This window comes from Aquarana catesbeiana, linkage group LG02 (assembly GCF_042186555.1).
Source record: "Aquarana catesbeiana isolate 2022-GZ linkage group LG02, ASM4218655v1, whole genome shotgun sequence".
NCBI classification, from domain to species: Eukaryota; Metazoa; Chordata; class Amphibia; order Anura; family Ranidae; genus Aquarana; species Aquarana catesbeiana.
The window spans coordinates 195,813,637-195,841,584 of record NC_133325.1 but is presented as its reverse complement, the minus strand read 5'-3'; the positions used below and the strand labels follow the sequence as shown (position 1 = coordinate 195,841,584).

Here is a 27,948-nt window from a genome sequence, read left to right as displayed (position 1 = left end):
TGAGTGTCACAGCAAAGGGTCTGACTACTTAGGCCCATGTGATATTTCAGTTTTTCTTTTTTAATACATCTGCAAAAATGTCAACAATTCTGTGTTTTTCTGTCAATATGCGGTGCTGTGTGTACATTAATGAGGAAAAAAACTGAACTTAAATGATTTTAGCAAATGGCTGCAATATAACAAAGAGTGAAAAATTTAAGGGGGTCTGAATACTTTCCGTCCCCACTGTGTATGTATGTGTGTCTGTATCTATCTATCTCTATATACACACACATTATATATATATATATATATATATATATATATATATATATATATATATATATATATATATATATATATATATATATATATACACACATACACACACACATTAAATGATTAATAATTGGATAATTGGCATGTTTCCTCACCTTTTCATTTTGCACAAGTTGCTTACGAATTGCCAAGTCCCTTCTAGAACACAAAGCTTTACAACAAGGCCCAAGTTTACTGAGTAAGCCAGCTCTCTCCCTTCTTCTGAGTAGTGCAGCCATGTTAAGAGCTCCTAGCTCATGTGCAAACAAGTTTTCTGCTTCTAAAGAAAATTTGAGGAGTTCAGTTTTTAACCAAAGCAAAACAGAGCAATGAAACAATTGTGAAAATAAATGCCATAAAATGTACCACAAATTAAACAATCAACATATCCAAAATGCATACAAGAGTCATTTCAAAAAGGATATACAGTGGATCAAAATAAATGCAACTCAAAAACACACAAATAGAGGTCGACCGATATATCGCCATTTAATCGGCATCGGCCAATTGTGCTGATAAAAAAAGGCCGATTATAACTTCAGCAGGACTTGCAAATGACTTCTGCAATAGAAGTCAATGCAAGTTGCCTGAAGTCTTCCATGTAGCGACTTGTTTCTCCTCTTTGGGCAACATGCCAAGTCTGATAAAAGAAACAAGAAGAGATACAATGTTTCTACTTATCAATGGACTGAACTCCCTGTGTAGGAGTTCTCAGTTTAACCATTTAAAGACTAAATCTTTTCTGACACTTGTTGCTTACAAGTAAAAATCCTGTAAAAAACTAAAAAACAGTAAAGTTAGCCCATTTTTTTTGGCCAAAAGTTTTGATTACCTGTCTTTGTGTATTTAATATAAGATATCTTTTTTTTAAAATCTTAATTATAAATACAAGTGAAGTGATTGGAGGTTTGTTTTGTTTAATAAATGTTAGACATTTTCTGTATCACTTATTAAGGCTGCTTTCACACTGGAGCGGGCATGCGTTGATGGTAAAACGCTGCTAGTTTTAGCGGCGCTATTCGGCTGCTAGCGGGGCGCTTATAACCCAGCTAGCGGCCGATGAAATGAGTCCATGAAGCGACGCCGCCGCTCCAAAGATACTGCTTGCAGGACTTTTTTTTTTTTTACATCCTGCCAGCGCATCGCCTCAGTATGAAAGCACTCGGGCTCTCACACTGAGACTGCAGGGGAGCCGTTTTGCAGGCACTTTACAGGTGCTATTTTTAGCCCAAAGGAGCCTGAAAAATGCTCCAGTGTTAAAAAGGGTCTAACTGTTAGATTTTATGAGATGAAGGGGGGAAAAAAAAAAAAAAAAAAAAAAAAAAAAAAAATCGGTATCATATCGGCCACCGCGATTTCTAAATATCGGCATCGGCCAGAGAAAAACCCGTATCGGTCGACCTCTACACACAAACCAATATGTGCATCCAGTCTATAAATGAGTATCCTTGCAAATGGTATCTATCAAATTGTGCCCTACTTCCAAACGAAAAAAACTTTATGGGTATTCCTTTTTATGTAAAGCATAATAAAACTCCTAAAAGGGTTACTTAAAAAAAAAAAAAAAAAAGTAACCTTGCTAGTTCAAACAGCAAAAAGGTATACTATTACATTAAATAATGCATAGAGGAAGTTGAGCGGTTTTAAATCATAACGGACAAATCAGAAAAAAAAAAAAACACACACACACACACACACACACCTGTTAGACATCTCAACAGGTGGTAAATAAGCAAATGGTATTAAAGCGGAGTTCCACACAAAAATGGAACTTCCGCTTTTCGGAACCCTTCCCCCCTCCGGTGTCACATTTGGCACCTTTCAGGGGGGAGGGGGGTGCAGATACCTGTCTAAGACAGGTATTTGCACCCACTTCCGGCATAGACTCCCATGGGAGTCTACGCCTCTTCCCGTCCCCACCGCGCTGTCTCCTGGGAACACACAGCTCCCAGGAGAGAGCGGGGACCATTTGGGACTCGCGCATGCGCAGTAGGGAACCGGGAAGCGAAGCCGCAACGCTTCACTTCCTGATTCCCTCACCTAGGGTGGCGGCGGCAGCTGCCGAGAACCGAGCGGGTTCTCGGCATCCCCTGCTGACATCGCTGGACCCTGGGACAGGTAAGTGGTCATGTATTAAAAGTCAGCAGCTGCAGGATTTGTAGCTGCTGGCTTTTAATATTTTTTTTTTTTTTAGCGGTGTGGGTGAACCCCCGCTTTAAGCAAATAATTTTTTTTTGTATTTTATATATAGGTGTACTGAGGTAATTTTTTTTTTAGGTTTTGTTTTGAATGTAATGAATACCAAACATGCAGACGAGAACCCAGAAAGCCAGAGCCACAAACTGGTAGTGCAGATGTCCACAGCAAAGTGTAGAAATGGCTGATGCACTGGAAAGTAGCAGACGTGTATATGCATCTTTGCACCTGGAAGTTCCCATAAGTGCAAGCCCTGCAACACCAAATTGATGTCCAAACAGAACCCAGGTCAAGGGACTAACTCGACTTGCAGTGGGATCTCTTAGAGACACACAAGTCAACAGAATTTGTTCAAGGGTCTCCTGAACGCACAAATTCCAGCGAGACAAACTAGAGAACCTGTCTGGATGTACACTCAGCCCCCCTTATTTATAGAGGTTGGGGAGCACCTTCATGCAGTCTAGTCAGAGGAGTTAGCAGAGCTCTGGTTCCGTGCTTTACTGTCTGAATGGGAGAACATCACTTCAGCCACCTGTGGCCTTGCCAATGACAGTTTCAAGAGCAAGTCTTTTGAAGAATAAGATGTTCCTTTCATCCCATCAGCACCCTGCACGTAGACCTTTGCATTAACACAGAAGTTAGTCCAATGCAAGACAAGTTTTGAGACTTGTAACAAGGTGTCACAACAAAAGCATAAGGTTCCAGGCATTTTCTCCAGCTGCTTTATGAAGCAAGGGGAAGGATCCCTTTTAAGGAACTCTACCCACTCTGACATGGTCTTAAGCCAACAACACAGGAGCTCTAAAAAACAAAACAAAAAAAACCAAAGGCATAGAACTGCAGGCCAATTTTCCAAATGTTAAGCAATACACCCAGCATCAAAAAGATTGGAAACAACCTCCTGCATACCCTGGTCAACTGCAGAAAAAGGGGCACAGGAGGTTCAGAAAGACTTTGCTGGAATGTGCTTAGAGCCTCTGTGAGCAGACTGCTCCAGTAACTGGACACAGACATCCAAAGTCCAGAGTGAACATGGAGGTCTTTGTGGGCATTAGGGCAACTTCGCTACCACCCTAACAGAACACAAGGAAATTTGTGACAATGACAACAATCCTTTAACAATAGATGTCTTAGGTTCCAGTTCCATCCGAAAGTATCGGGTAAACACACCCAGACCCTCCATGGCAGTACGGGTTACATGTAATTACATAGTAAGGTTGAATAAAGACACCAATCCATACAGTTCAACCTGAGTGTGTGTGTGTTTATATTAGCACCATTATCCATATCTCTATACATTGTATTCACTAAGAAACATCTTAAAGTTTTCTGAATTTATCTACACTCCCTGTTGACACCACCAACTGTGGAAGAGAGTTCCAAATCCTTACCACTCAAACAGTAAACACGCAGTTTCGTCCAACTTCATTGTGTGGCTGCTTGTCTTTTTTAGAAACCTTCAATTATAAAGATTCATCCCAATGCTAGAATCGCCACTTAAAAAGTTATGTATTGTGATCATATCCCTTCTTGAGCGCCTCTCCTCCAGGGAGAAGTTGTTTAGGCTCCTTTCACACTGGGGAGGTTTGCAAAAAAATAGCGCCTGCAAACTGACCTTAAACTGCCGCTGCTGTTTCTCCAGTGTGAAAGCCCGAGGGCTTTCACACTGGAGCGGTGCGCTGGCAGGAGAGAAAAAAAAAACTCCTGCAAACAGCATCTTAGTAGCGGTGTAGTAACAACTCCTGCCCATTGAAATCAATGTAGGCGCTTTGCAGGCGGTTTTAACCCATTTTTGGCTGCTAGCGGGGGTTAAAATCGCCCCGCTAGTGGCCGAATACCGCCGCTAAAACGAAGGTAAATCTGCGCTAAAAATAGCGCTGTTTTACTGTCGATGCCCCCACCGTCCCAGTGTGAAAGGGGCCTTAATGTTTCTTCTGGTTTCTTATAATGAAGGGAACCCAGCCCCTTAGTAGCTTTGTTGCCCTTCTCTTGACTCTCCAATTCAAGCACATCCTTCCTGAGCATTGGTTACCAAAACTGGATGGCACACTCAAAATGTGGCTGAACCATAGTTTTTTAAAGTGGTAGAACTATAGTTTTATCCCTTGGGTAAATATTGGGTAAATACCCTTTTTAAATGCATGCTAACAAAATAGCCTTGCTTGATCCAGCTTGGCATTGCCTGCGATTGCCGAGTTGTGATTTACTAGGACCCCAGATCCTTTTCCATCTGCTATCCCTCACCCCCAGAGGCTCTTCCCCCTCGCGAGTAATTTGCATATTTTGAGCACCTAACCTCATTTGCCATCTACATGTCCAACCTCCATTTTAACTAGTTTTCATCAGCAAACACTGAGGTTGAACTATTTATTCCAACTTCTATATCGTTTATTAACAAGTTAAACAAAACTGGTCCTAGGACAGAGCCCTGGGGCCTTCTGCTCACAACTCTAGACCATTCAGAAAATATGCCATTAAATTGCCACCCTCTGGATATGCTTCTGCAACCAGTTTTCTATCCAGGTACATACATCTCATAAATGCCAAATGTCCTTCATAATTTGTAAAATAAGGATTTATAGGGTACTGTATCAAATGCGTTAGTGATATCTAGGTACACTACATCCCTAGGCCTTACTGCATCCAAATTACAGCTTACCTTCTCATAGAATGTTAAAGGGTTGGTCTGGCAAGAGCAGTTCAAAAAATATATTTTTTGGTTACTACAAATGATCTTTTAATCAGCAAATTCTTGGATTTGGTCCTATCACTTTCCTTCAATAGTTTACATACTGCCTAGGCTGACTGGTATGTAGTTAGCAGGTAAATATCTTGGGCTGCTTTTTTTTTTTTTTTGTGATACCCCATTTGCATTTGGTCAACCAGTTTTTACCATCCCAGTCAGTAAGCTTTCCTTCAAATTTATAAATAATGGTATGGCTTTAACATGGCTAATTTCTTTGAGAACTCTCAGGTATATGCTATCAGGTCAGTGCGATTTGTAAGTTTTTCTAGTCTATTTTGAGCACTGGTCTCTGCCAGCCACACAGGCACATTCAATGCGTTATTAACATTACTGTTAATGCTGAGGTCACCCGTAGCGGTGGGAATGTCCTCTGTATCTTTGGGAAGACATGTTGCACCACACCTGTGTGGACGATCTGTGGAATTAATAAAAGCTGTGCTTGCCTAATTTTACATGGGAGATGGGCACGTAATTGTGGCATGTGCATTTTCCCATATTACTGGTGGTGCTCACCTTGAAGTGCAGATTTGTTTGACACTCGGAAGAACAGTAATGGTGATGGGAAATTTTTGTTTGGACTGATTCTGTTTAAAAATAATTTTTGATATTTACTTTGCATTGGTGGACTATGATCACAATTTTTATCCTTAAAACAGACCTTCACTTAAAAGTTAAAGTACTGCTCATCTGCCTCCTAGCCCCTCTAGCTCCCTTGTGGGAGCAGGTACCTTTTTTTAGACAGGTAACCACTCCCACAGTTCTTGGATTTCTGGGAGCAAGAGGACCCCAGCGCTGGCTGCCACAGGACTCTGGAGAAAGCTGAATATATCTGCTCTTTTAGATCATCGCCTAAACAAAACAATCATACCACAACAATTCATGATGTGCCCGTATAGTAAAGGTTAAAATATAAAAGCACTTACCATTAGGTTTTTCTATAGCTTGCTGGCAGGTTTCTTTAACTTTACTGAACAAGTCAGGCCCAGCTAAACGTTTTGAAATGCCAACACGCAGTAGCACAGCGCCAGGTGTGAATTTCAGGAGGGCAGCACCAGATTCACGAGGTTCCGTTGCCTGCTTGGGCATTAGACTAGACCAATCTACATCAATTACATCCAGAGGATCTGTACAATAAGAACACAATTCCCATCAAAACTAAAAATTAGATATTACAGGTCTATCATAAATTGAAAGCATACATATTTAGAAGGGATTTTATTAATTTTACATTTCACAGTGGAATAGACGATCACCAAACAAGAACATATTTCTTGAATGTCAAAAATAGAACATATTCTGCCTTTGGCAAAGCAGATGGGCCATTTCAAATTTGAACGTCTCAAATACAAAAATGTATAGGACTTGGTTCTTGTACATTTTACACACTCACTGCTTAAAATATCTTATATTTGGCATTTAAATACTATGACTGTTACCAAGATGACATTACAGATTTACAAGATTTTTTTTTTATTATTGATATGTCAACTATTACAAACTATTAAAATCAAATTAGACATATAAATAGGATGTGGCCAAGTAAGAAACCTCTGCTTGGCCAAATTTCTGTGAGATTCAGTGTAATGCAATGTGATTTTTAGACCATTTATTTAAATGTTATTGGCGATTCACAAAAAAAAAAAAAAAGAAAAAAAAAAAACTCAGTGAACAAATAGCTTGCTAATATTTATTCTTCGAGATGTATGATACATGTTAAGTGCAAGTCCTCAAAAAAACAAAAAAAAACATGTGAAACAATGTACATAAGTCCTATGACAATTGTTGTGAAGAATTTATTTTCCAAGAAGCACATTCTGGCCATGTAAATCCCACAGATGGCAACTTGATATTTAAACAGCTCCCAAACATAACACCTTGTGGAAATAAAGTGAAGATGATCCCCACTCACCGAATGTAGTTGACCCTCAATGCCTTATGACAAGAGAGATCAAATGAGCTTAAATGGTCTCCGTGACCCAAGGAGCCATAGACTTAACTCCAAAAAAAACATAGATCCCACCTTACTGCGTTTCATACATCCCAGGGTAAATCTCGTGGCAATCAGAGAAAACAAAAGCAGGCTCCACATTGCGTAAAAAAAAAAGTTATGACTCTTTAATAAAGGCCTTCAGGCAGGTAAGGATTAAAAAATGAATAGGTGGCAGACCAACCTGTTTAGATATCCGTAATAGCCAATGCTATAAACCATATGAAAGGCTCAGGGGTGATGGCGTGCGTTCCACCTAGAGAACAGTACATAAGACCGTGCATCCTGTCGCCTTTCGTCATCAGAAGCTTCTGATGACGAAACACATCAAGATAGGACACGTGGCGGGTTGTAGTGGGGATCTCCACTTTATTTCCACGAGGTGTTATGTTTGGGAGCACTTTCAATATCAAGTCACCATCTGTGGGATTTACATGGCCAAAACCTGTTTCTTGAAAAATAAATTCTTCACAAAAATTGTCAAAGGACTTGTGTACAGTGTTTAACCTTTTTTTTTTATTTTTTTTTTTTTGTTTGATTGTTTTTTTGAGGACTTGCACTTAATATTTATTCTATGATGCATGTTGTTATTAGCAAGCGCTGTTTTTTTTTTTGTGAATCACCAATAACCTTTAAATCACTAGATTGAAACAGCTGCTGCATCTTACACTATTCATTTGTTTAGGTTTCAAGTCATCCAGGCGCAGTGTTTTGTATATCGCATTTATATAAATGGGCTGAAATATCACTGGATCACACCAAAAGTAGTGCATTAACTACTTTTAAATTGCACAGTACTTCGGTACCGCGCAATCCAGAGCAAGCACATGCCCTACGTTTGGGGTGTCACTAGGATTACATTGACACTCACATATCACACATACATTGCATTTTAAACGCGGTGTGGGAAACATGGATTTCCCGCACGGATGTTCTGGTGTGAATGGGCCCTGCGAGCTAGTAACGGGAGTTGTTTAAAAGCTTTGTTCTAGGTTATTTTTCTAAGTCTACTAGATTGTACAGTGAGGGAAAAGTAATTGATCCCCTACTGATTTTGTACCTTTGCCCACTGACAAAAAAATGATCAGTCTATAATTTTAATGGTAGGTTTATTTTACAGTGAGAGATAGAACAAAAAAATCCAGAAAAATGCATTTAAAAAAAAAAAAAGTTATAAATTGATTTGCACTTTAACCACTTGCCGACCGGGCCATTGCCGAAAGACGGCAACAGCGCAGTCGGCTAGTTCTGGGTGGACGTCCGTGGGACGTCATTCCAGAATGTTGCTCCTGCGCGCCCCCTGGGGAACGCACCCGGGAACATCCGTGACCGTGATTGCGGCCGATACCACGTGATCGTTCCATCAAATGACGGAGCGATCACTTGTAAACAAACCGGCGTCACGTCATGACGCCGGTTCCTCCCTCCCCTCTGTGTACCGATCTGTACAGTGCGAGGGAAGAGGGGGAGAGATTGCAGCAGCGCTGTGGGCTGGATGTTTAGTGCCCACAGTGCTGCTCAATGCCAACACTTCTGGCAACACTTCTGCCAACACTTCTGCCAACACTTCTGCCAACACTTCTGCCAACACTTCTGCCAACACTTCTGCAATAAATTTTAACAGAAGCAAAGAATTTTTTTTTTTTTTTAAATTGAATTTTCAGTCTTTTTTGATTCATAGCGCAAAAAATAAAAAATCCCAGCGGTGATTTACCACTTCCCGCCCGCCCTATAGCGGATTGACGTCCGGGAAGTGGTTCTGTTATCCTGACTGGACGTCATATGATGTCCAGCAGGATAACATGCCGCAGCGCGCCCCCTGGGGCACGCATCGTGGCGATCGGTGGAGCGTTGTGTCAGTCTGACACACCGCTACACTGATCTTGGTAAAAAGCCTCCGGTGGAGGCTCTTTACCACGTGATCAGCCGTGTCCAATCACGGCTGATCACACTGTCAATAGGAAGAGCCGTTGATCGGCTCTTCCTCACTCGCGTCTGACAGACGCAAGTAGAGGAGAGCCGATCGGCGGCTCTCCTGGCAGGGGGGGTCTGCGCTGTTTATCAGCGCAGCCCCCCCTCAGATCACCCCACTGGACTACCAGGGATGCCACTAGGACCACCAGGGAAGGGGCAACGTGGATGGCCAGGTATGTACCCCATGGCCATCCACATGTGCCCAATCTGTGCCAATCAGTGCCCACAAATGGGCACTGATTGGCACTATTATGTCAATGATCTGCCCAGCAATGCTTTATCAGTGCCACCTGTCATTGCCCATCGGTGCCACCTGTCAGTACCCATCGGTGCCACCCATATATACCAATCAATGCCACCTACGAGTGCCCATCAGTGCCGCCTATGTGTCCCCATCGGTGCCACCTATGGGTGCCCATCAGTGCCACATACCAGTGCCACCAGTGCCGCCTATCAGTGACACACATCAGTGCCACACATAAGTACCCATCAGTGCCACCCATATATACCAATCAATGCTACCTACGAGTGCCCATCAGTGCCGCCTATGTGTCCCCATCGGTGCCACCTATGAGTGCCCATCAGTGCCACATACCAGTGCCACCTATCAGTGCCCATCAGTGCCGCCTATCAGTGACACACATCAGTGCCACACATAAGTACCCATCAGTGCCACCCATATATACCAATCAATGCTACCTACGAGTGCCCATCAGTGCCGCCTATGTGTCCCCATCGGTGCCACCTGAGTGCCCATCAGTGCCGCATACCAGTGCCACCTATCAGTGCCGCCTATCAGTGCCACCTCATCGGTGCCGCCGTCTCAGTGCCCATCAGTGCAGCCATATCAGTGCCCATTATTGAAGGAGAAAGCGTACTTATTTACAAAAAAATTTAACAGAAACAAAGAAAACCTTGTTTTTTTTTCGAAATTTTCGGTCTTTTTTTATTTGTTGCGCAAAAAATAAACACCGCAGAGGTGATCAAATACCACCAAAAGAAAGCTCTATTTGTGGGAACAAAATGATAAAAAATTTGTTTGGGTACAGTGTAGCATGATCGCGCAATTGTCATTCAAATTGCAACAGCGCTGAAAGGTGAAAATTGGGCTGGGCGGGGAGGTGTCTAAGTGCCTGGTATTGAAGTGGTTGAATACCACCAAAAGAAAGCTCTATTTGTGTGAAAAAAAGGACAAAAATGTCATATGGGTACAGTGTTGCATGACTGAGTAAATGTCATTCAAAATGTGAGAGCACCGAAAGCTGAAAATTGGTCTGGTTAGGAAGGGGGTTTAAGTGCCCAGTTGTCAAGTGGTTAATGAGCGAAATAAGTATTTGACCCATTCCCAAAACATGACTTAGTACTTGGTAGCAAAACCCTTGTTGGCAAACACAGAGGTCAGACGTTTCTTGTAGTTGGCCACCAGGTTTGTACACATCTCAGGAGGGATTTTGTCCCACTCTCTGCAAATCCTCTCCAAATCATTAAAGTTTCGAGGCTGACGTTTGGTAACTCAAACCTTCAGTTCCCTCCACATATTTTCTATGGGATTAAGGTCTGGAAACTGGCTAGGCCACTTCAGGATCTTAATGCGCTTCTTCTTAAAGCCACTCCTTTGTTACCTTGACCGTGTGTTTTGGGTCATTGTCATGCTGGAATACCCATCCACGACCTCTTTAAAATGCCCAGGCTGAGGGAAGGAGGTTCTCACCCAAGATTTGACGGTACATGGCCACGTCCATCGTCCCTTTGATGCGGTGAAGTTGTCCTGTCCCCTTGGCAGAAAAACACCCCAAAAGCATAATGTATAACGGTGTGGATGGTGTTCTTGGGGATATAGGCAACATTCCTCCTCCAAACACGGCGAGTTGAGTTGATGCCAAAGAACTCGATTTTGGTCTAATATGACCACAACACTTTCACACAGTTCTCCTCTGAATGATTCAATAGTTCATTAACAAACTTTAGATGGGCCTGTACATGTGCTTTCTTGATGAATGGGACCTTCCATGGGCTGCAGGATTTCAGTCCTTCACGACTTAGTGTGTTACCAATTGTTTTCTTGGCAACTATGGTCCAAGCTGCCTTGAGATCATTGACAAGATTCTCCCATGTAGTTCTGGGCTGATGCCTCACCGCTCTCTTGATCTCTGAAACTCCACAAGGGGAGATCTTGCATGGAGCCCCAGACCGAAAAAGATTGAGTTATTTTGTGTTTCTTCCATTTGCAAAAAAATCGCACCAACTGTTGTCACCCTCTCACCAAGCTGCTTGGCCGTGGTCTTGTAAGCCCATTCCAGCCTTGTGTAGGTCCACTATCTTGTCCCTGACATACTTGGACAGCTCTTTGGTCTTGACCATGGTGGAGAGATTGGAATCTGATTTGCTTCTGTGGACAACTGTCTTTCATAAAGATAACAAGCGGAGATTAGGAGCACTCCCTTTAAGAGAGAGTGCTCCTAATCTCAGCTCATTACCTGTATAGAAGACACCTGGGAGACAGAAATCTTGCCGATTGATAAGGAATCAAATACTTATTTCACTTATTAAAATGCAAATCAATTTATAACTTTACGTTGTAAAGCGTTGCGCAAACTGATGGCGCTATATAAATCCTCTATAAAAATAAGTCTTGTAAAAAAGTATTTGCTCCTTTTGTACACTATCTCGGACATAAAATGGTACTTCTTTCCTGGAGTGTTACCCAGTATTATCTTATTAGTGCGACAGGAACACAACAGGCACACTTCAGTCTTCCACACAACAGTATAGTGGTAGATAGTTCATAAGTACAACTAAAATAAAGTTCACAACTCTAAGGCCCATTTCACATGGGGCAGACTCTGATTTGATCAGCAGGTAATCTGTCTGCTGATCAGAGCAAACCAGGTGGACAACAGGTCCGTGCACGCTCAGTTTCTGCAGAGTGGACACAGATCGAGCCCGTTCTGCTCTATGGGCAACCAGGAGTAAAACAGACTCCGCTGTTCATTTACACCCTCCTGCCCTCCGATCCGATGGAGAGGGACATAGCCCCTTCTGTTTTTTTGATCGGATTGGAGGTAGGCAGGTGTAAATGGTCCGTTTACACCTGCCAGTCTATAGGGGTGAATGGAGGGGGCTGATCAGGTCAGCCTGAAAAAAACGACAGGCAGACCTGGTCAGACTCTTCGTGTGAAAGGGGCCTAAGATGACATTTGAGATGCTTAAGAGTCACACTGTTACCATGATTTGGCAAGCAGTTTAATTATAATGAATCTTATTGTGAATGCAAGCGTAGTGCACACTTCTGCATTTAATTTGCATAGCATACACCTGACGTGACAGGTCATATCATGTTCCGGTTTGCAGTGTGCCCAAGAAGCATTATGGTGGGGACACGGTCCAACAACAGTACGAATGCAATTCAACTATTTGAGATTAAAGTAGTAAATGGAATAAGAGCACAATTTTTTTTTTTATCCTCTCATAAGGTTCAGCTGTGGTAGCCAATATAAAGAATACAATGCGGAAGAAAGCCAAGCCTTTGCAATAAAATCTATACACAACACACTGGCATTAAACATGGTGTAAGAACAGTGATGTGCAATAACCTTCTGCTACCCGATATTGATAACTACACAAATGTAATTAATTTGCAGGTGTCAGAGTGTAAATGTGATTTAATCCCTTGTTCACCAAGGTACGGTACTGTTCAAAAGTTTTAGGCAGGTGTGAAAAAATGCTGTAAATTAAGAAAGCTTTTAGACAAACCATCACACTTCCAAGAGTGCAAAGGAAGGAAAGTTGGTGGCACATCCAGCATAAAAAGTTTGTATCTTTATTAGAAATCCATTAAAAAACAAGGATGAGACATGCAAAAGCGCTGTGCCCTCTCTTATTTCTTACTCATCACTTCCAGGAGACCTAGTTCTTTATGCTGAAGATAGTTCTTATCGACACCGGCTACATGCTTGAGGTCGCCATTCCTGCTGCAGAATATATTTACATGCCTCCCTAATAATATGGAATGAGGCAGTTTGTTCATGAATTTTGGAGAGCGGTACAATAATTTGTATCTGCAGGCAACAGTGAAGCATGATGGAGGTTCCTTGCAAGTTTGGGGCTACATTTCTGCAAATGGAGTTGGAGATTTGGTCATGATCAGTGGTGTCCTAAATGCTGAGAAATACAGGCAGATACATATCCATCATGCCATACCCAGGGAGGTGTGTGATTGGCCCCAAATTTATTCTGCAGCAAGACAACGACCCCAAACATACAGCCAATGTCATTTAGAACCATTTTCAGCGTAAAGGACAACAAGGAGTCCTGGAAGTGATTGTTTGGTCCCAACAGAGCCCCGATCTCAACATTGAATCTGTCTAGGATTACACAAAGAAATATAATTGAAGAATTGATGCCGTTTGAGGGAAAGGGTGGTCACACCAAATATTGATTTGATTTGTATTTCTCTTTTCATTTACTTTCCATTTTGTTAATTGATAAAAATAAACCTTTTATGACTAAAGCATTCTTAATTTACAGCATTTTTTGAACACCTGCCTAAAACACTTGCACAGTACTGCACATTGTCCTGGTATTGAAAGGAACAGATTTTACAGCTAGCAGTTGGCTTTGAGATAAAACACCCTTTCTCCAGTGCCTGCGGTGGTTGGAGGTGGGATCATGGTAAACTGCTCCCAACATTGACCTAGGCACAATTGGGGAAAAGCTGTTCCCTAATCTAAGCAACACAAATTTTGTCATTCCCAGGTTCAGAGTGGTCATTCCGTGCCTACTATGGCTAGGGGAGAGCAGCTAACAAGCAAGATCTGTGTTTAATTAGATGCAGTGGAGCAGGGGAAGAAATTGGGGTCTAAAATCCTTGTGAAAGCAATAAAATTTAAAAAAAAGCATAAAAAAAATAAAACAAATGTAAAAGCACCCCTGTACACATCTGGATGCAAGCATGCATGTAAACAAATTGTGCCACATGTAAGGTATCACAGTAAACATCTGAGTGAGAGCAATAATTATAGGACCATAAGCCATGGCTAAAGCCTAATTCCAGGTTTTCTTTCATTTTAATTAGCTGGCCCAAATGAAAAAAATATTCTTTTACATGATGCAGCCACTGTTGGTGCTCTATAAGCTGTATGTAGCATCAGCTAAATATATAGTATGCAGCAATGTGTTTTAGCAGCAATACATGGACATTGTTATTGATACCTTACTCCATGAGCCGTTTTAAAAAAAAAAAAAAACGTTTTAGTACCATAAGAAACCACTTATGTGACTAAAGAGCATTGTCAAATAATATTAAAAGTGGTTGTAAACCTTCTTTAACAATTGAAAAAAAAACAACAACCAAGAAAGGGGCATAATGAGCTAGTATGCATAGCATACTAGCTCATTATGAATTACTTACCCGAGAACGAAGCCCCCGCAGCCATCCTCGTTCCCCCTCCGGCCGGCGACATCTCTCCCGAGGGTTACTTTCGGGTATCGCGGCTCCGGCGCTGTGATTGGCCAGAGCTGCGATGATGTCACTCCCGCGCATGCGCGTGGGAGCCGCCAGGAACGGCACAGCACAACTGAAGCAACGGCACGTACGTGCCACTGCTTCAGTTGGCTTAAGTGCGCATGCACATGCAAATACAGGGATATCTCCTAAACCATGCAGGTTTAGGAGATATCCAGAGCAGCTACAGGTAAGCCTAATTATAGGCTTGCCTGTAGTTTAAAGTGGTTGTAAAGGGTTTCCAAACACTTTAAGAAGAGCCATATGCACCACAAGCCAACAATACAAGCTAACAATAAAACTATGAACTACTCTTAAACCCTGTTGGTCTTCACATATGGAGTTTTTCTGCTTTGATAAAAGGCAAGTTATACCTGATTATCCAATCAAACACTGTAAAAGAAGATTGCATATGAGCTTGCACAATTAATTTACCCGATATCTTTTCATCATCCTGTTGGTCTTCCTTCTTTTCAGCATCATCAGCTAGAATTTCGTCAAGCTCATCATCGCTGATTGGCTCATACTCTTCTCCAGCCACAGAATCATCAGACTGATCTTCAACAAGCTTAGAGAACTGATCCCCTACAAGTCGCAAAACAATTGAAAATGGTAGTAGCCTTGTAATTGGCATTCTTGCAGTTATAAGCATCAACTCTATTGTCACATCCTACGAATCCGAGGACAATTGGAGATATAATAGTCAGGAGGCCTAGTTGTTCTTGATTTATTTTTCAAGCAAAATACTAGATACATTTTTGCTAAACTGTCATTCAGAGCAGCTAACTTCAAATCAAATTTTACAACTGATCATTTCTCAGAAATGGAGTCCATTCACACATTAAAATGCATTTCAGGCCGAATTGTAATGGATTCTTATGTCTATAGATTATATATGCTGGTCCCAGATAACAGCAACTTGAGGTTTCCCTTCTCTCCTTCCCTCGCTCTTGCTCAGCTACTAAAAGCATTCCAATTCTCCCTTTTCAGTCCCAAGGAATTTGTAGAGGTATTACTTCTGGACTTTAATGAAAAAATTGGTGTACATAGGTGTGCTCAGCCTATTGCATTAGGGTGAGCACCCCACAGCTCAAACACACATGAGCACCACCTGCTGTCACAGGAAGGGGCTATGGTGGTGGTGGGAGACAGTTGATTTGGCGCATATTATGGTACATCCTAAATACGGGTGTAACGTGTTCAAAGATGAACCTAGACTTTAATATATTGGGGGCATTTATACTGGCCACTGGCACCCCTAACCACCCACCTGATGCCGCTTTTGGATAATGCTAATGCACATGGGGTGATCAGGGTGTGCCCAGGCACACCCGGCAGACCCTGCGCGCACCCCTATGTTGCTGTACATTAACATGTCACCGCTGCCACAAAAAAAATGAATGTTCCATCAACTCAAAATGAAACTTGTTTTGCAACTTTTGATATACAGGTTTTTCTATGCATTACCTGTGTTCTGTAAAGTGTTGCCTTTAATAAACAGGCATTGAATAAATCATTTAGAGCTCACGCAAAGTCCAACAAAAATTCTTAATACAGTGCCTATAAAAAGTTTACACCCCCTTGGAAACAAACAGAAAAATTATGGCAGAAAATGGCAGAATCCACTGTTGACGAACTCACCATCTTCGCTGGAAGTACTAATGACACTGGCTGGAAAAGGGTTAAACATCTAGGGTGATCAAAGGGTGCCTAACCAGTGTTTGTGTGTACGGTTTTTACTTAGGGATGTGATTTGCTTCCCTGCTTTGCAAGGAAAGAAAATCCATCACTTACCCCGTTAGGACGGAGCTTTGCCTTGTTTACATAGGTAGAGCATCGACCAGCCTCTTTGTGACGATCGGCAGGTGCTGGCAGACATCCATTCGCCAGGCACCCGCTGATCGGCTACCCTGTACCAGTAAATCTGCTATGGGGAGGTCGGGAAATGGTTGATGTATTTAACAGAGGTGCACCAAATAGAAATTTTGGTGCCGAAACCAAAAATCCAGGATACACTTAGCCGAAACCGAAAATTACAGTTTTAAAAAAATATATTTTTATGTATAACTAATTAAATTGGGCTTTTTAAATATTTAAAATATCAATTTGTCAGCCATCATCGGCACCTTTAGTGCAAGAAAAAGCTCAAGAAAAATTTAATAAAAAATAAAAAAAAAAACCCTCTCCATAAATCTGTGCGGCAGGTACAGTGCAATATTATTCAGCTTCATCACATGGGAACTTTGGGGAAGTTTTTTTTGTATCACTAAATGATGACTAACACTGTGGAAAAGCAAACCGAGCACTGCAGAACTATATAGTGTATTTGTATAGTACAAATAAATGCAAAACACATAGCGAGAGTCTCCTAGTGTTGGTTGCACGTCTGCTGGACTAAGCCATTAGTCATATGATCTCTTAAGGCAATGATCAGCAAATCTGAAATCTAAGGCTCCATTCACACCTGGGTGTTTTGGAATTGCGGGACACGTTTGCGATGCCATTGCTTCTCAATGGCACCCAAATGATGGCTACAGTGCGGTCATCCAGTTCTGGAAGGGAATTTATTGACATCCTCCCAGAACCGCACCCAGTGCGTGCTGATCGTTGTGTTGATCACAGATCAGGGTAAAGGGCCAATCACAGTGGCTCTTTACCACGTGATCAGCTGTGTCTGTCCAATCACAGCTCATCACTATGTAAACACACGTGCCAGTTTTCAGCACTCCTTTCCTCACGCCGTCACAGTATGGGGAGAGAGCCTGTAACAGGCTAGTGTGAAAGGGCACATCTATACTGATCAACAGTGCCCACCCATTAGTGCCCATCAGGGCAACCCATTAGTCCATCAGGGAAGGAGAAATTAAATACCACCAAAGGAAAGCTCTATTTATGTGAAAAAAATTATAAAAATTTCATATGGGTACAGTGCTGCATGACCGCGCAAATGTCAAAGTGCGACAGCGCTGAAAATTGCCTTGGCAGGAAGCAGGTAAAAGTGCCCAGAAGGCCCTCCTATAATACCATCCATCGCGTAAGACAATTTTAATGCAATAAAGGAATGACCACAGAAGACAGAGGGCCCTCTAGCTACTGTACTCCAACATAAGGAATTTACAGGCAAGTTAAAATCGTCAATCTTAATTGTATAGTAATGGACACGGGGTTTGCATTCACAGACCATGGGAAGTCCTGAAGCAAACTCAGGGGTGGGCAACATGGAAAACCACCCCCACAAAAAACATAGGTTAAGGAACCTGAAAATACTCAGGTGACAGCTTAAAGCACCTTACAGCCAAAGTTCGCATCAGCCAACACCTGAACATCCTTCTGGTAAAACCTGGAGAAGAGGCCCCATGTCAGAATACAATACCACAAAGGGGGAGATTACCGCACCAACACTACTTGTGTTGGTACAGCGATCTGTCAAAACCTGCAGCATGTACCAGGCTTAACGGTTCACATATACTTTTATGTGCTTTAACAGCCATGCCGTTACAGTCAATGACTGAGAAGCATGATGAACACAGAGGGCCCTGAGATAGCAGAACTGGTCTGCTGGGAAAAGGCCAGGGGTCGCCTCCTACTATTCCAAGTATGTGTGTATTTAATTCTTCTGGGATAATTCATTACAACAAGAATCACCATCTTCTACTCTTGCTCTTGGTTGTGGACCAGTTGAGGTAGAATACCAACTAGATGGAAGGCATACATTAGCCTGAACTGGGATTAGAGGATCATCAAACCATCCAATGTGTGTGCTAAAAGATCATTAGACCTGGCCACAAAACACAGGCAGTTTGAAGTTGAATCTGGAGACCAAAATATCCCCATCTGTAGTCTTCCATTTCTGACACACAAGATTAAAGATGGCCGTGGTGAAGTGCCCATTTCCCATGACCCAGGTGGTGACAGCTGAGGTAATCCATGTTGCAAAGCCATTTTGATTGCTGTGAGCTTCAGGATGTTGATGGGGGACTTAACTTCCACCAATGACCACATTCCCTGGACTGTGAAAAACTGGAACACTGCTCCCCAGTCTGAAAGACTGGCATCTTATCATTGGCGTTTTTTGCCTAAGCGCCTGAATGCACCTCAATAAAAGCCTGTGTGTCCATGCACATATAGGCTTTTAGAGGAGTTTAGGCGCAGCAGAGGAAGCATCGCATCCAAGAGGAGCTTTTGGGCATAGGAAAACTGCAAAAGCAGCTAAACTCTTTTAGACGTGCCTAAGCCCTAGGCACGCTTGTCACTTGGGTTTATTCATTTCGATGGCCAGAATAAAATTACATTTCTGGCCAATGAAATAAATGTCCAAAACACCAAACTCTGATAAACGCGTCTAAACTGATTTGAAAAAAAAAAAAACAGCTTAGGTGAGTTTTTAACACAGATTTTCTCCTATCAGGTGAAACCAGGTTTACAATAAACCAGGACTTCCCTATTAAGGGTGGGGATTTACCAAGCTAGAGACTTTCTTGCTTGGCTGGACAGGAGTACAGATAGATTGAGAGAAAAAGAATGTGCTAGTTCCAGGTCGACAAGATGTTGTCCTGGAGTGTTCTTGACTGACTGATGTCTCTAATCTTAATTCTCAAGCCAGGGCTGAAAGAGGGAGAGAGAGTGCGCAAGAGAGACAGAGAGCGGAGAAGAGAGAGTGAGAGGACAAAAAAAAAAAAAAAAGGAAGAGAGATAGAAGAATGTAATATATCCATGATCGGACACAAGTATTTCAGGTGAAAAGAAGGCAGAAAATCAGAATTGTGGAAAATGATCACCCCACCAAACTGTAGCATCTGAATTGTCCTGTGGATGCTGACAGATAGCTGGAAAGGAGAGGAGTGGTTTAGAAGATTATCCAGAAAACCTGTGACCTGGATGCTCCGAGTTCTTCAAAGTGGACCAGTGAAAGACGAGAGGTTTGCACAATAGAATCTCTGATGGCGTCAACAACGTAACATAAAGCCGCAGGAAGGTTAGCCAACCCCTGGGCCTGCTGTTCAGGTAATACTTTGATGACCTGCTTAACATGGTCTCTTAAGTATTGACAGACTCCAATCGCTGCAACTGCAGGTTGAGCCACTGAACCTGCCAAGGAGAAAACATCCTTCAATAGGGATTCCATCTTTTTATCTACAGGATCCCTGAGCATTGTCTACAGGACAAGTCAGACTATTGTTTATGGAGGAAATGGCAGCATCAATGGCCGGTATTCCCCACATTTTAATAAACTTTTCCTCCATCGGATAAAGTATTGTAAACTTTTTCGGCGGAAAAAAACGTTTGTCTGGGTGATCCCACTCAGAATAAATGAGCTTTTCAAGTAAATTATGAACAGGAAAAGCATGTGCTGTTAGAGGAGGCTTCAGTGACCCCAAAGAAGAAGAGGGTTCTTTAACTGATTCAGATATGGACAGCTTAAATGTGGAGCGGACCAATCCAGTAAGGATCTGCACTAAGACTTTCTCCTCCTGGGAAGTCGCAGAGGGCCCCTCTCCACCTGATTCCTCAGAAGAGGAATCATCCTTCCCGTCCCATCCCGATCCTCTGAAAGGGATTCCTCTCCTTTATCCCAGAGCTCCTCTTCCTGAGGGTCTTGGGAAACAGAGGAAGGCCTAGTGTGTTTTCTTCCACTGAGTGAAGATGTAATCACGGCCATTAAACTCTCCTCTAAACCACTAATGGCTGAGGAAAAAACCTCCTGTGTAATGTATACAGGGGCTGAAGTTCCAGAGGCAGGTATAGCCCCTGACCCCAATGGCTCCCTCTGGCTAGCTGTCCCTGGCCCCTCAGGGGGGGAGGATGCTGCAGAAAGGGGGTCCTCAGAACCCGACCGAGATCCCCTAGAGTCTCTGGTTCTTGGGGTGTTTGAACCTCTTCTACACATAGTGCAAAGCAACAAGGTGGAGGTATCACAAAATGAACACTGACTGCTGAGTGATGTAGTCTGGCTAAAAGCCCTGCTACCAAATGCCCAGTCTGGTGTTACCTTAGCAAATGCTGCCTAGGAGAATGCCTGTGTCCCACCTTACATGCGACCTGTCAGCTCTGTGTCCCTCCAGAAGCCTGTGTGCACCTGTACAGAGTGCTTTAAATAGCCTGTAGCTGGCCTGAGTGGGCGTCTAAGCACCTGTGCTGACGCTCCGCCCCCCCCCCCCTCGAATTTTGAAAAAACGAGCGCTTCCTGCGCTGGCCGACCCTCCGGAAACAATCTGGAGGAAGGAGAGAGGCCGGTAGTGATGTGCCTGTAACCTGTAAATGGCGGCAATGGCGGCGGCGGTGCTCAAGCGGTGTACAACCACCTGTGGCCTCCCTCTATCCTGGGGGGAACATTCGTACAGGAGAAATCCCCCCATCCCATCCTACCTGGAGCCGGCCGGAGACGCTGTGCAGCGTGAGAACACTGAGACCGATATCAGCATGTGAAGGTATGTGCTCTTGGCAGCCCCTGGTGGTCACAATAGGCATAGCATGCATTTAACTTAAAGGAGAATACCTAGTAGAATTAAAAAATTCTGTGGAATCCCCTCTTACCTTATCCAGCCGCAGGGTTCTGTTATACAGACCCAATCTTCACCTCTCACAGTGGGCTCCGTTTAAACAAACCGTCAGAGACTGGGGCCCCCTACGAATAGGGAGATCCACAGTTCTGGCCCTGTAAAGCACCCGGCTAGAAATTAGGCGAGAAAAAACATTTTCTAATATGCGGGGTCCAGCTCTCTAAAAAGAGAAGCGTTACAGGTAAAACCTCGTTTCTTCGGACACGAGGCCCGGGTACCATCCAATTCGGCCACGAAAGGACACTTTGAATGGATCTGGTTCGCCTGGCTTGCCCCAGTATAGGCTATGGGATATTCCGCTTGGAGCTCAGCACAGGACATCTTTAAAGTCCATCACCTAAGACACTGGCGTAAAAACTGAGGTATCCCTGCAAGGGGAGGGATTATATAGGGGGTTGAACTTTCTGATAGGGTGTGCCAGTGATACCTATATAACCCATCAGTAATTACTGTGGCTCTGTGTCCCGTGATGTTCGAGAAAGAAATAGGATTTTTATAACAGCTTACCTGTAAAATCCTTTTCTTTGAAGTACATCACGGGACACAGAGCCATAGAAGTTACTATGTGGGTTATAGGCCACCTTCAGGTGATGGATACTGACATGCCCTAAATTAAAAAAGTGCACTCCTTATATAACCCCTCCCACTGGTGGGAGTACCTCAGTTTTGTAGCAAAACAATACACGTGTATACCAAACAAGGGAGGGATCTCTGTGTCCCGTGATGTACTTCAAAGAAAAGGATTTTACAGGTAAGCTGTTATAAAAATCCTATTTTCTTATCGTACATCACGGGACACAGAGCCATAGTAGTTACTATGTGGGATGCCCCAGAGCAATGTCAACTGAAAGGAGAGAGACACAACAAAAGTAGGGCACCAAGAGACTAGAGGACTCATACTGCAGCACACTGCGCCCAAAGGCGATATCCTCATGATGTTTTACATCTACTTAATAGAATCTGTTAAATGTATGGACTGAACACCAAGTTGTGGCCTTGCAAATCTGAGCCATGGATGCTTGCTGATGCACTGCCTAAGAAAAACTAACAGCCCTGGTGGAGTGCGCTTTAATATGAAAAGGATGAATTTTCCTCTTTAAACCATAAGCTTGAACAATCACTTGAAGAATCCATTTAGAGATGGTAGATTTCGACGCTGCCTGTCCTTTAGGACCATCTGGCAACACAAACAAAACATCTGTTTTATGAATCTGAGCGGTCACTTTCAATAGACCTTGACCGCCCTTCACCACATCAAGAGAATGTAGTGACCTTTCTTCCACAGAAACGAGGTTCTGGAAAAAAATGAAGGCAGAACAATATCCTGGTTTAAATGAAAACCTGATACTACCTTCGGTAGGAATTCAGGATGAGGCCGCAATACAATCTCATCTTTATGAACAAACCAATCTTTACAAGAAAGAGCAGCCCACTCTGATATTCTTCTTGCTGAAGATATGGAAACCAAGAAAATTTTTTTTCCCCCATCAAGAGGACCAAGGGAATATCTCGTATTGGCTGTTTTTGTAAGCTGACAGGACTAAAATTAAGTCCCAAGGGTTCAGGGGTGACCAAACTGGAGGATTAATCCACGTTACCCCCTGAACAAAGTTACAAATCAGAGAGTGTGAAACAAGTTGTCGTTGAAAAAAAGACCGATAAGGCCGTCATCTGGCCTTTGATAGAATTAGCAATGAAGCTAGCCTTGAGTACTATCTGTAGGAATACAAGGATCCTACCTATGACATAATGCCTGGGGTGCCAACTCCTGGATTCACACTAGGAGACATATGCTTTCCAGATTCTATAGTATAGGACTCTGGAGGCCAGCTTCCCAGCATTAACAAAGTAGAAACTACTGAAGCCAACAGCCCACAATCTTTCAGAATGTGGGTCCCAATAGCCAAACCGCTAATTTTAGCGTTTGTAAGGTAGGATGGAATACCGGACCTTGCGAGAGAATGTCTGGCCTTAGTAGTAGAGTCCAAGGGTCCCCTACCGCCATCTTTATGATCTCAGCAAACCAAGATCTCCTGGGCCACAAGAATCACCTCCTTCCCATTTGGCTTGATCCTGCGTGAAGGCGCGGAAGCAGAACAAGAGGGAAAGCATAGATCAGTGAAAAACTGATCCCACGGAAAAACCAAGGCATCTGTTCCGTATGCCATCGGATCCCTTGTCCTTGACACAAAGTTGTCGATCTTGTTGTTGAACCTGGACGCAAACAGATCCACATCGGAATTCCCCATCTATGACATATTGACAGAAAGATGTCGGGGTGAAGGGACCATTCTCCCGGGAACAATTGTTGGCGACTCAAGTAGTCCGCCTGTCAATTCTCTATCCCTGGAATGAAAAATTGCTGATAGGCAAGGAATGTTGTTTTCTGCCCAAGATAGAATATGATTCACCTCTTTCTGGGCCACATGACTTCTCGTGCCCCCTTGGTGATTGATATAGGCCACAGCTGTGGCATTGTCAGATTGGATCCTGACAGGACAATTCCTTAGTCTGGGCCTCCAGGCCTCGAGGGCCAGGTGTACGGCCCGAATCTCTAGAATATTGATGGGCAAGGTCATCTCTGATTTGGACCATTTCCTTTCAGATGCTTCTTCCAGGACTGCTCCTCAGCTCAGAGGGCCAGCATCTGTTTTTACCACCTTCCAGGTAAATGGTAGAAAGGATTTTTCCTTTTTGAAGATTCTTGGATATCAAGCACCAATTGAGGCTCTGATGCACATCGGGGGATAAATGCATTGGAAAATCCAGAGCTTGGATCCTTTTGTTCTAAGTTGACAGAATACTGTTTTGCAGCAGTCTTGAATGAAACTGCGCATAAGGAACGATTCTTCTTTGTTTTCACCAACTGAATCAGTTCCCTTATGGAACTGATCCTTTCCCGGGCAAACACTCTTCTGGGCTGTATCCATGATCAGCCCCAAGTACTGCAATCTCCTTAATGGTTTTAAGGAGGATTTCTCCAGGTTGAGAATACAACCTAGGTATTCCAGGTAGCTGACTGCGGTGACCAAAGGTTGGTTTAAGCGGGCTACCGATTGATCTATTAAGAGAAGATCGTCTAAGTAGGCTAGTATTGTTATACCTTGAGCCCTTAAAGTGGAGTTCCACCCACTTTTACAACTCTTCAGCATCCCTCACTAAACTGTGCACTGTAAACGAATTGGATATATATTTTTTTTTTTCTCAGCACCTACTGTATATCTGCTGTATTCATTTTTCACTTTCTCCTCCCTGGCCGCGGCCCATCGCATCATTTCCTGTTTGCAATGCCTTCTGGGAAGGGGCGGCAACTTCCTCTGACACTGCCGTTGCTATGGAAACCTGACCTGAAACCTATTACACTGCTTGTGCTGCACTGAGCATGTGCGAGATCTGCAAGGATGAGATCCAGGAAGAAATACAGTCTGGCTTCAGATGCCCACACTAAAGATGGCCACAGCCTGCTGTAAGTTTATAAAATAACAAACTACTGCTATAAACTAACAAAACAGACCTTAGTTTACAGACTAATTTTACTAGAATATATTAAGCTTGTGTATTATAGGGGTATTTTTATTTAAAAAGTATAATTTCGGCCGGAACACCACTTTAACCTGGCCAAATGTGGAGCCAGGACCTTTATAAACACTCGAGGTGCAGTAGCTAGACCGAAAGGCAGAGCTACAAACTGGAAATTAAGATTTTCTACCTCGAAGCATAGAAATTTCTGGTGAGCGGGGAAAATCGGCACATGGAGCTAAGCATCCTTGATGTCGATTGACGTCAGAAGTTCTCCCCCTTGTAGTATGGAGATTATTGATCGGATCGACTCCATGCAAAAAGAACGGATATTCAAAAACCCGGTTTAGATCTTTGATACCTAAAATGGGTCTGACATCCCCGTCTGGTTTTGGAACCGTGAACAGGTTTGAATAAAACCCTAAACCTTGCTTCTTTCAAGGGGACTATTGATATCACTCTTTGAGACAAGAGATGATCCAAAGCTAGAAAGAGAGACTTCTTTTTCACTGGATCTCTGGGAACGTTTGATCTGAGAAAACGAGGAGACAGGAACTCTCGGAACTCTAGTTTGTAACCTAGAGAAATTGAGGAAGCCAACCATCTGTCCTGACATTGTTCCTGCCAGACTCTTGAAAACTGTAGAAGCCTTCCCCCCACTCAAGCGAGTGGGGTGCCCCTACATAAGGAGGCTTTAATATTCCGTTTTGTGGGTTTCCTCCCCCAGGTCCTCCTTTGACCCTGGGACTGACCCTGAGGTTTACCTCTTGAAACTGATAGTAGAGGCCGTCGTGACTGCCTGGAGGCTGATGCCCCTGGCACTGAAGAAGAAGCAAAGAAAAAAGCTTCTTAACCAGTAAAAGGGAACTTTCCCATTAGAAATTCTTTGGATATACTTATCCAGATCGTCTCCAAATAACCGTTCATCATAAAAAGGAAAACTTGCCAAGAGCTTTTTGCATGGCGCTTCGGCTGATCAATTTTTCAACCATAGGATTCTAGGAACATGTACCAGCCCTAGCATGAGCCGTGAGGCCTGGAGAATAGAATCTTTCATAACGTCTACTGTAAAACACAACGCTTCTGATATTCCAGCCAAATCCTGGGCCTGCTGATCAGGACTAACCGAGTACCTCTATAAACTGGTCCTATATAAGGACTGAGATACTCCGATTGCTGCCGGCGCTGACTGAACCTGCGAGCGAAATAGTTTTTTTCTTTTCTAAAAAGGAACTACAACTTCTTATCTATTGGATCCTTTAGCATATGAGCATTGTCTACTGGACAAGTCATGTTTACAGAGGCTATAGCAGCGTCAATTGCTGGAATTCCCCATTATAAAACTCTTCCTCCATAGGGAATACTTTATCTGGGTGCACCCACTCAGAATACATTAGCTTCCTTGGCCAAGAATGGATAAGAAAAAATAGGATTTTTTAAAACAGCTTACCTGTAAAATCCTTTTCTTTCGAAGGACATCACGGGACACAGAGCCACAGTAATTACTGATGGGATGTCCCAGAGCAATGCTACCTGAGGGGGGGGGGGAACCACGACCAAGTAGGGTGCAATCAGACCTGAGGACCCTGTACCGCTGCCTGCAGCACACTACGCCCAAAGGCGATATCCTCATGCCTTCTCACATCCACCTGATAGAATCTGGTGAATGTATGAACTGAAGACCAGGTTGCGGCCTTGCAGATTTGAGCCATAGAGGCCCGGTGATGCACTGCCCAAGAAGCACCAATAGCCCTTGTGGAATGTGCCCTGATCTGAAACGGAGGAATCTTCTGTTTCAAACCGTAAGCTTGAATGATCAACTGTCAAATCCATTTAGAAATGGTAGCTTTTGACGCTGCCTGTCCTCTATTGGGACCCTCTGGCAGCACAAACAAAACATCCGTCTTGCGGATCTGAGTAGTTGCCCCTAGATAGGCCTTAACTGCTCTTACTACATCCAACGAATGTAGAGATCTCTCTTCCGGAGAACAGGGATCTGGAAAAAAGGAAGGTAGAACAATGTCTTGGTTTAAATGAAAATCAGAAACCACCTTCGGTAAAAAACTAGGATGAGGGCGTAGTACCACTCTATCCTTGTGTATAATCAAATAAGGCTCCTTACAGGAAAGAGCTGCTAATTCTGATACTCTTCTAGCAGAAGAGATGGCCACCAGAAAAATTAATTTCCTTGTCAACAAGACCAAAGGAATCTGACTTATTGGTTCAAAAGGCTGTTTCTGTAACACAGCCAGGACCAAATTCAAGTCCCAGGGGTTTAGGGGCGCTTTAACCGGAGGATTAAGACGCATCACCCCCTGCATAAAGTTTCGGACCAAAGAATGCGAAGCAAGTGGCCGCTGAAATAATACTGATAACGCAGAGACCTGGCCCTTGATGGTACTCAAGGCCAGCTTCATCTCTAATCCCATCTGTAGAAAATCAAGGATTCTACCTATGACATATTTCCTGGGATGCCAACCTCTGGATTCACACCAGGTTATATAAGCCTTCCAGACTCTATGATAAATCATCCTGGAAGCTGGCTTCCTTGCATTAATCAAAGGTAGATATGACAGGACCTAAGAGCCCACGACTCTTCAGAAAGTGGGTCTCAATAGCCAAACCGTCAAATTTAGCGTTTGTAAGGCAGGATGGAACACTGGACCTTGAGATAACAGGTCTGGGCGTTCCGGTAGTGTCCACGGGGAACCTACCGTCATCCTTACTATTTCTGCATACCAAGTCCTTCTGGGCCAAGCGGGGGCCACCAGAAGTACCGACTTCCTTTCCTGCCTGATCCTGCGAAGGAGTCGTGATAGTAGCAGAATAGGCGGGAATGCGTAAATCAGTGAGAACCGATGCCACGGAATCACCAACGCATCCGTCCCGCATGCAAGAGGATCTTTTGTCCTTGCCACAAATCTGTCTATCTTTTTGTTGAATCGGGATGCAAAGAGATCTACATCTGGAACCCCCCATCTTTGGCATCTGGCCCAAAAGACGTCGGGATGCAGAGACCATTCCCCTGGAAGTAACTGCTGGCGACTTAGATAGTCCGCCTGCCAATTCTCTATTCCCGGGATGAAAACTGCCGATATGCATGGCACATGCATCTCTGCCCAGACTAAGATCTGGTTCACCTCTTTTTGAGCAGCTCGGCTCCGGG

At 43.3% G+C, this 27,948-nt stretch overlaps 1 protein-coding gene across 6 annotated transcripts in view; it reads right to left on the bottom strand.

Moving 5' to 3' along the window:
- ZC3H13 (zinc finger CCCH-type containing 13) overlaps positions 1-27,948 on the bottom strand; it is a 113,253-nt gene that overhangs the window by 2,210 nt on the left and 83,095 nt on the right. For all 6 annotated transcript variants that reach the window (XM_073614151.1, XM_073614152.1, XM_073614154.1 and 3 more), the window contains 3 exons: positions 15,139-15,288; positions 6,163-6,363; positions 414-577 (listed from right to left, as the gene is read on the bottom strand). In XM_073614151.1, the coding sequence (XP_073470252.1) occupies positions 414-577; positions 6,163-6,363; positions 15,139-15,288 (515 nt within the window). The remainder of the gene's footprint in view (positions 1-413; positions 578-6,162; positions 6,364-15,138; positions 15,289-27,948) is intronic.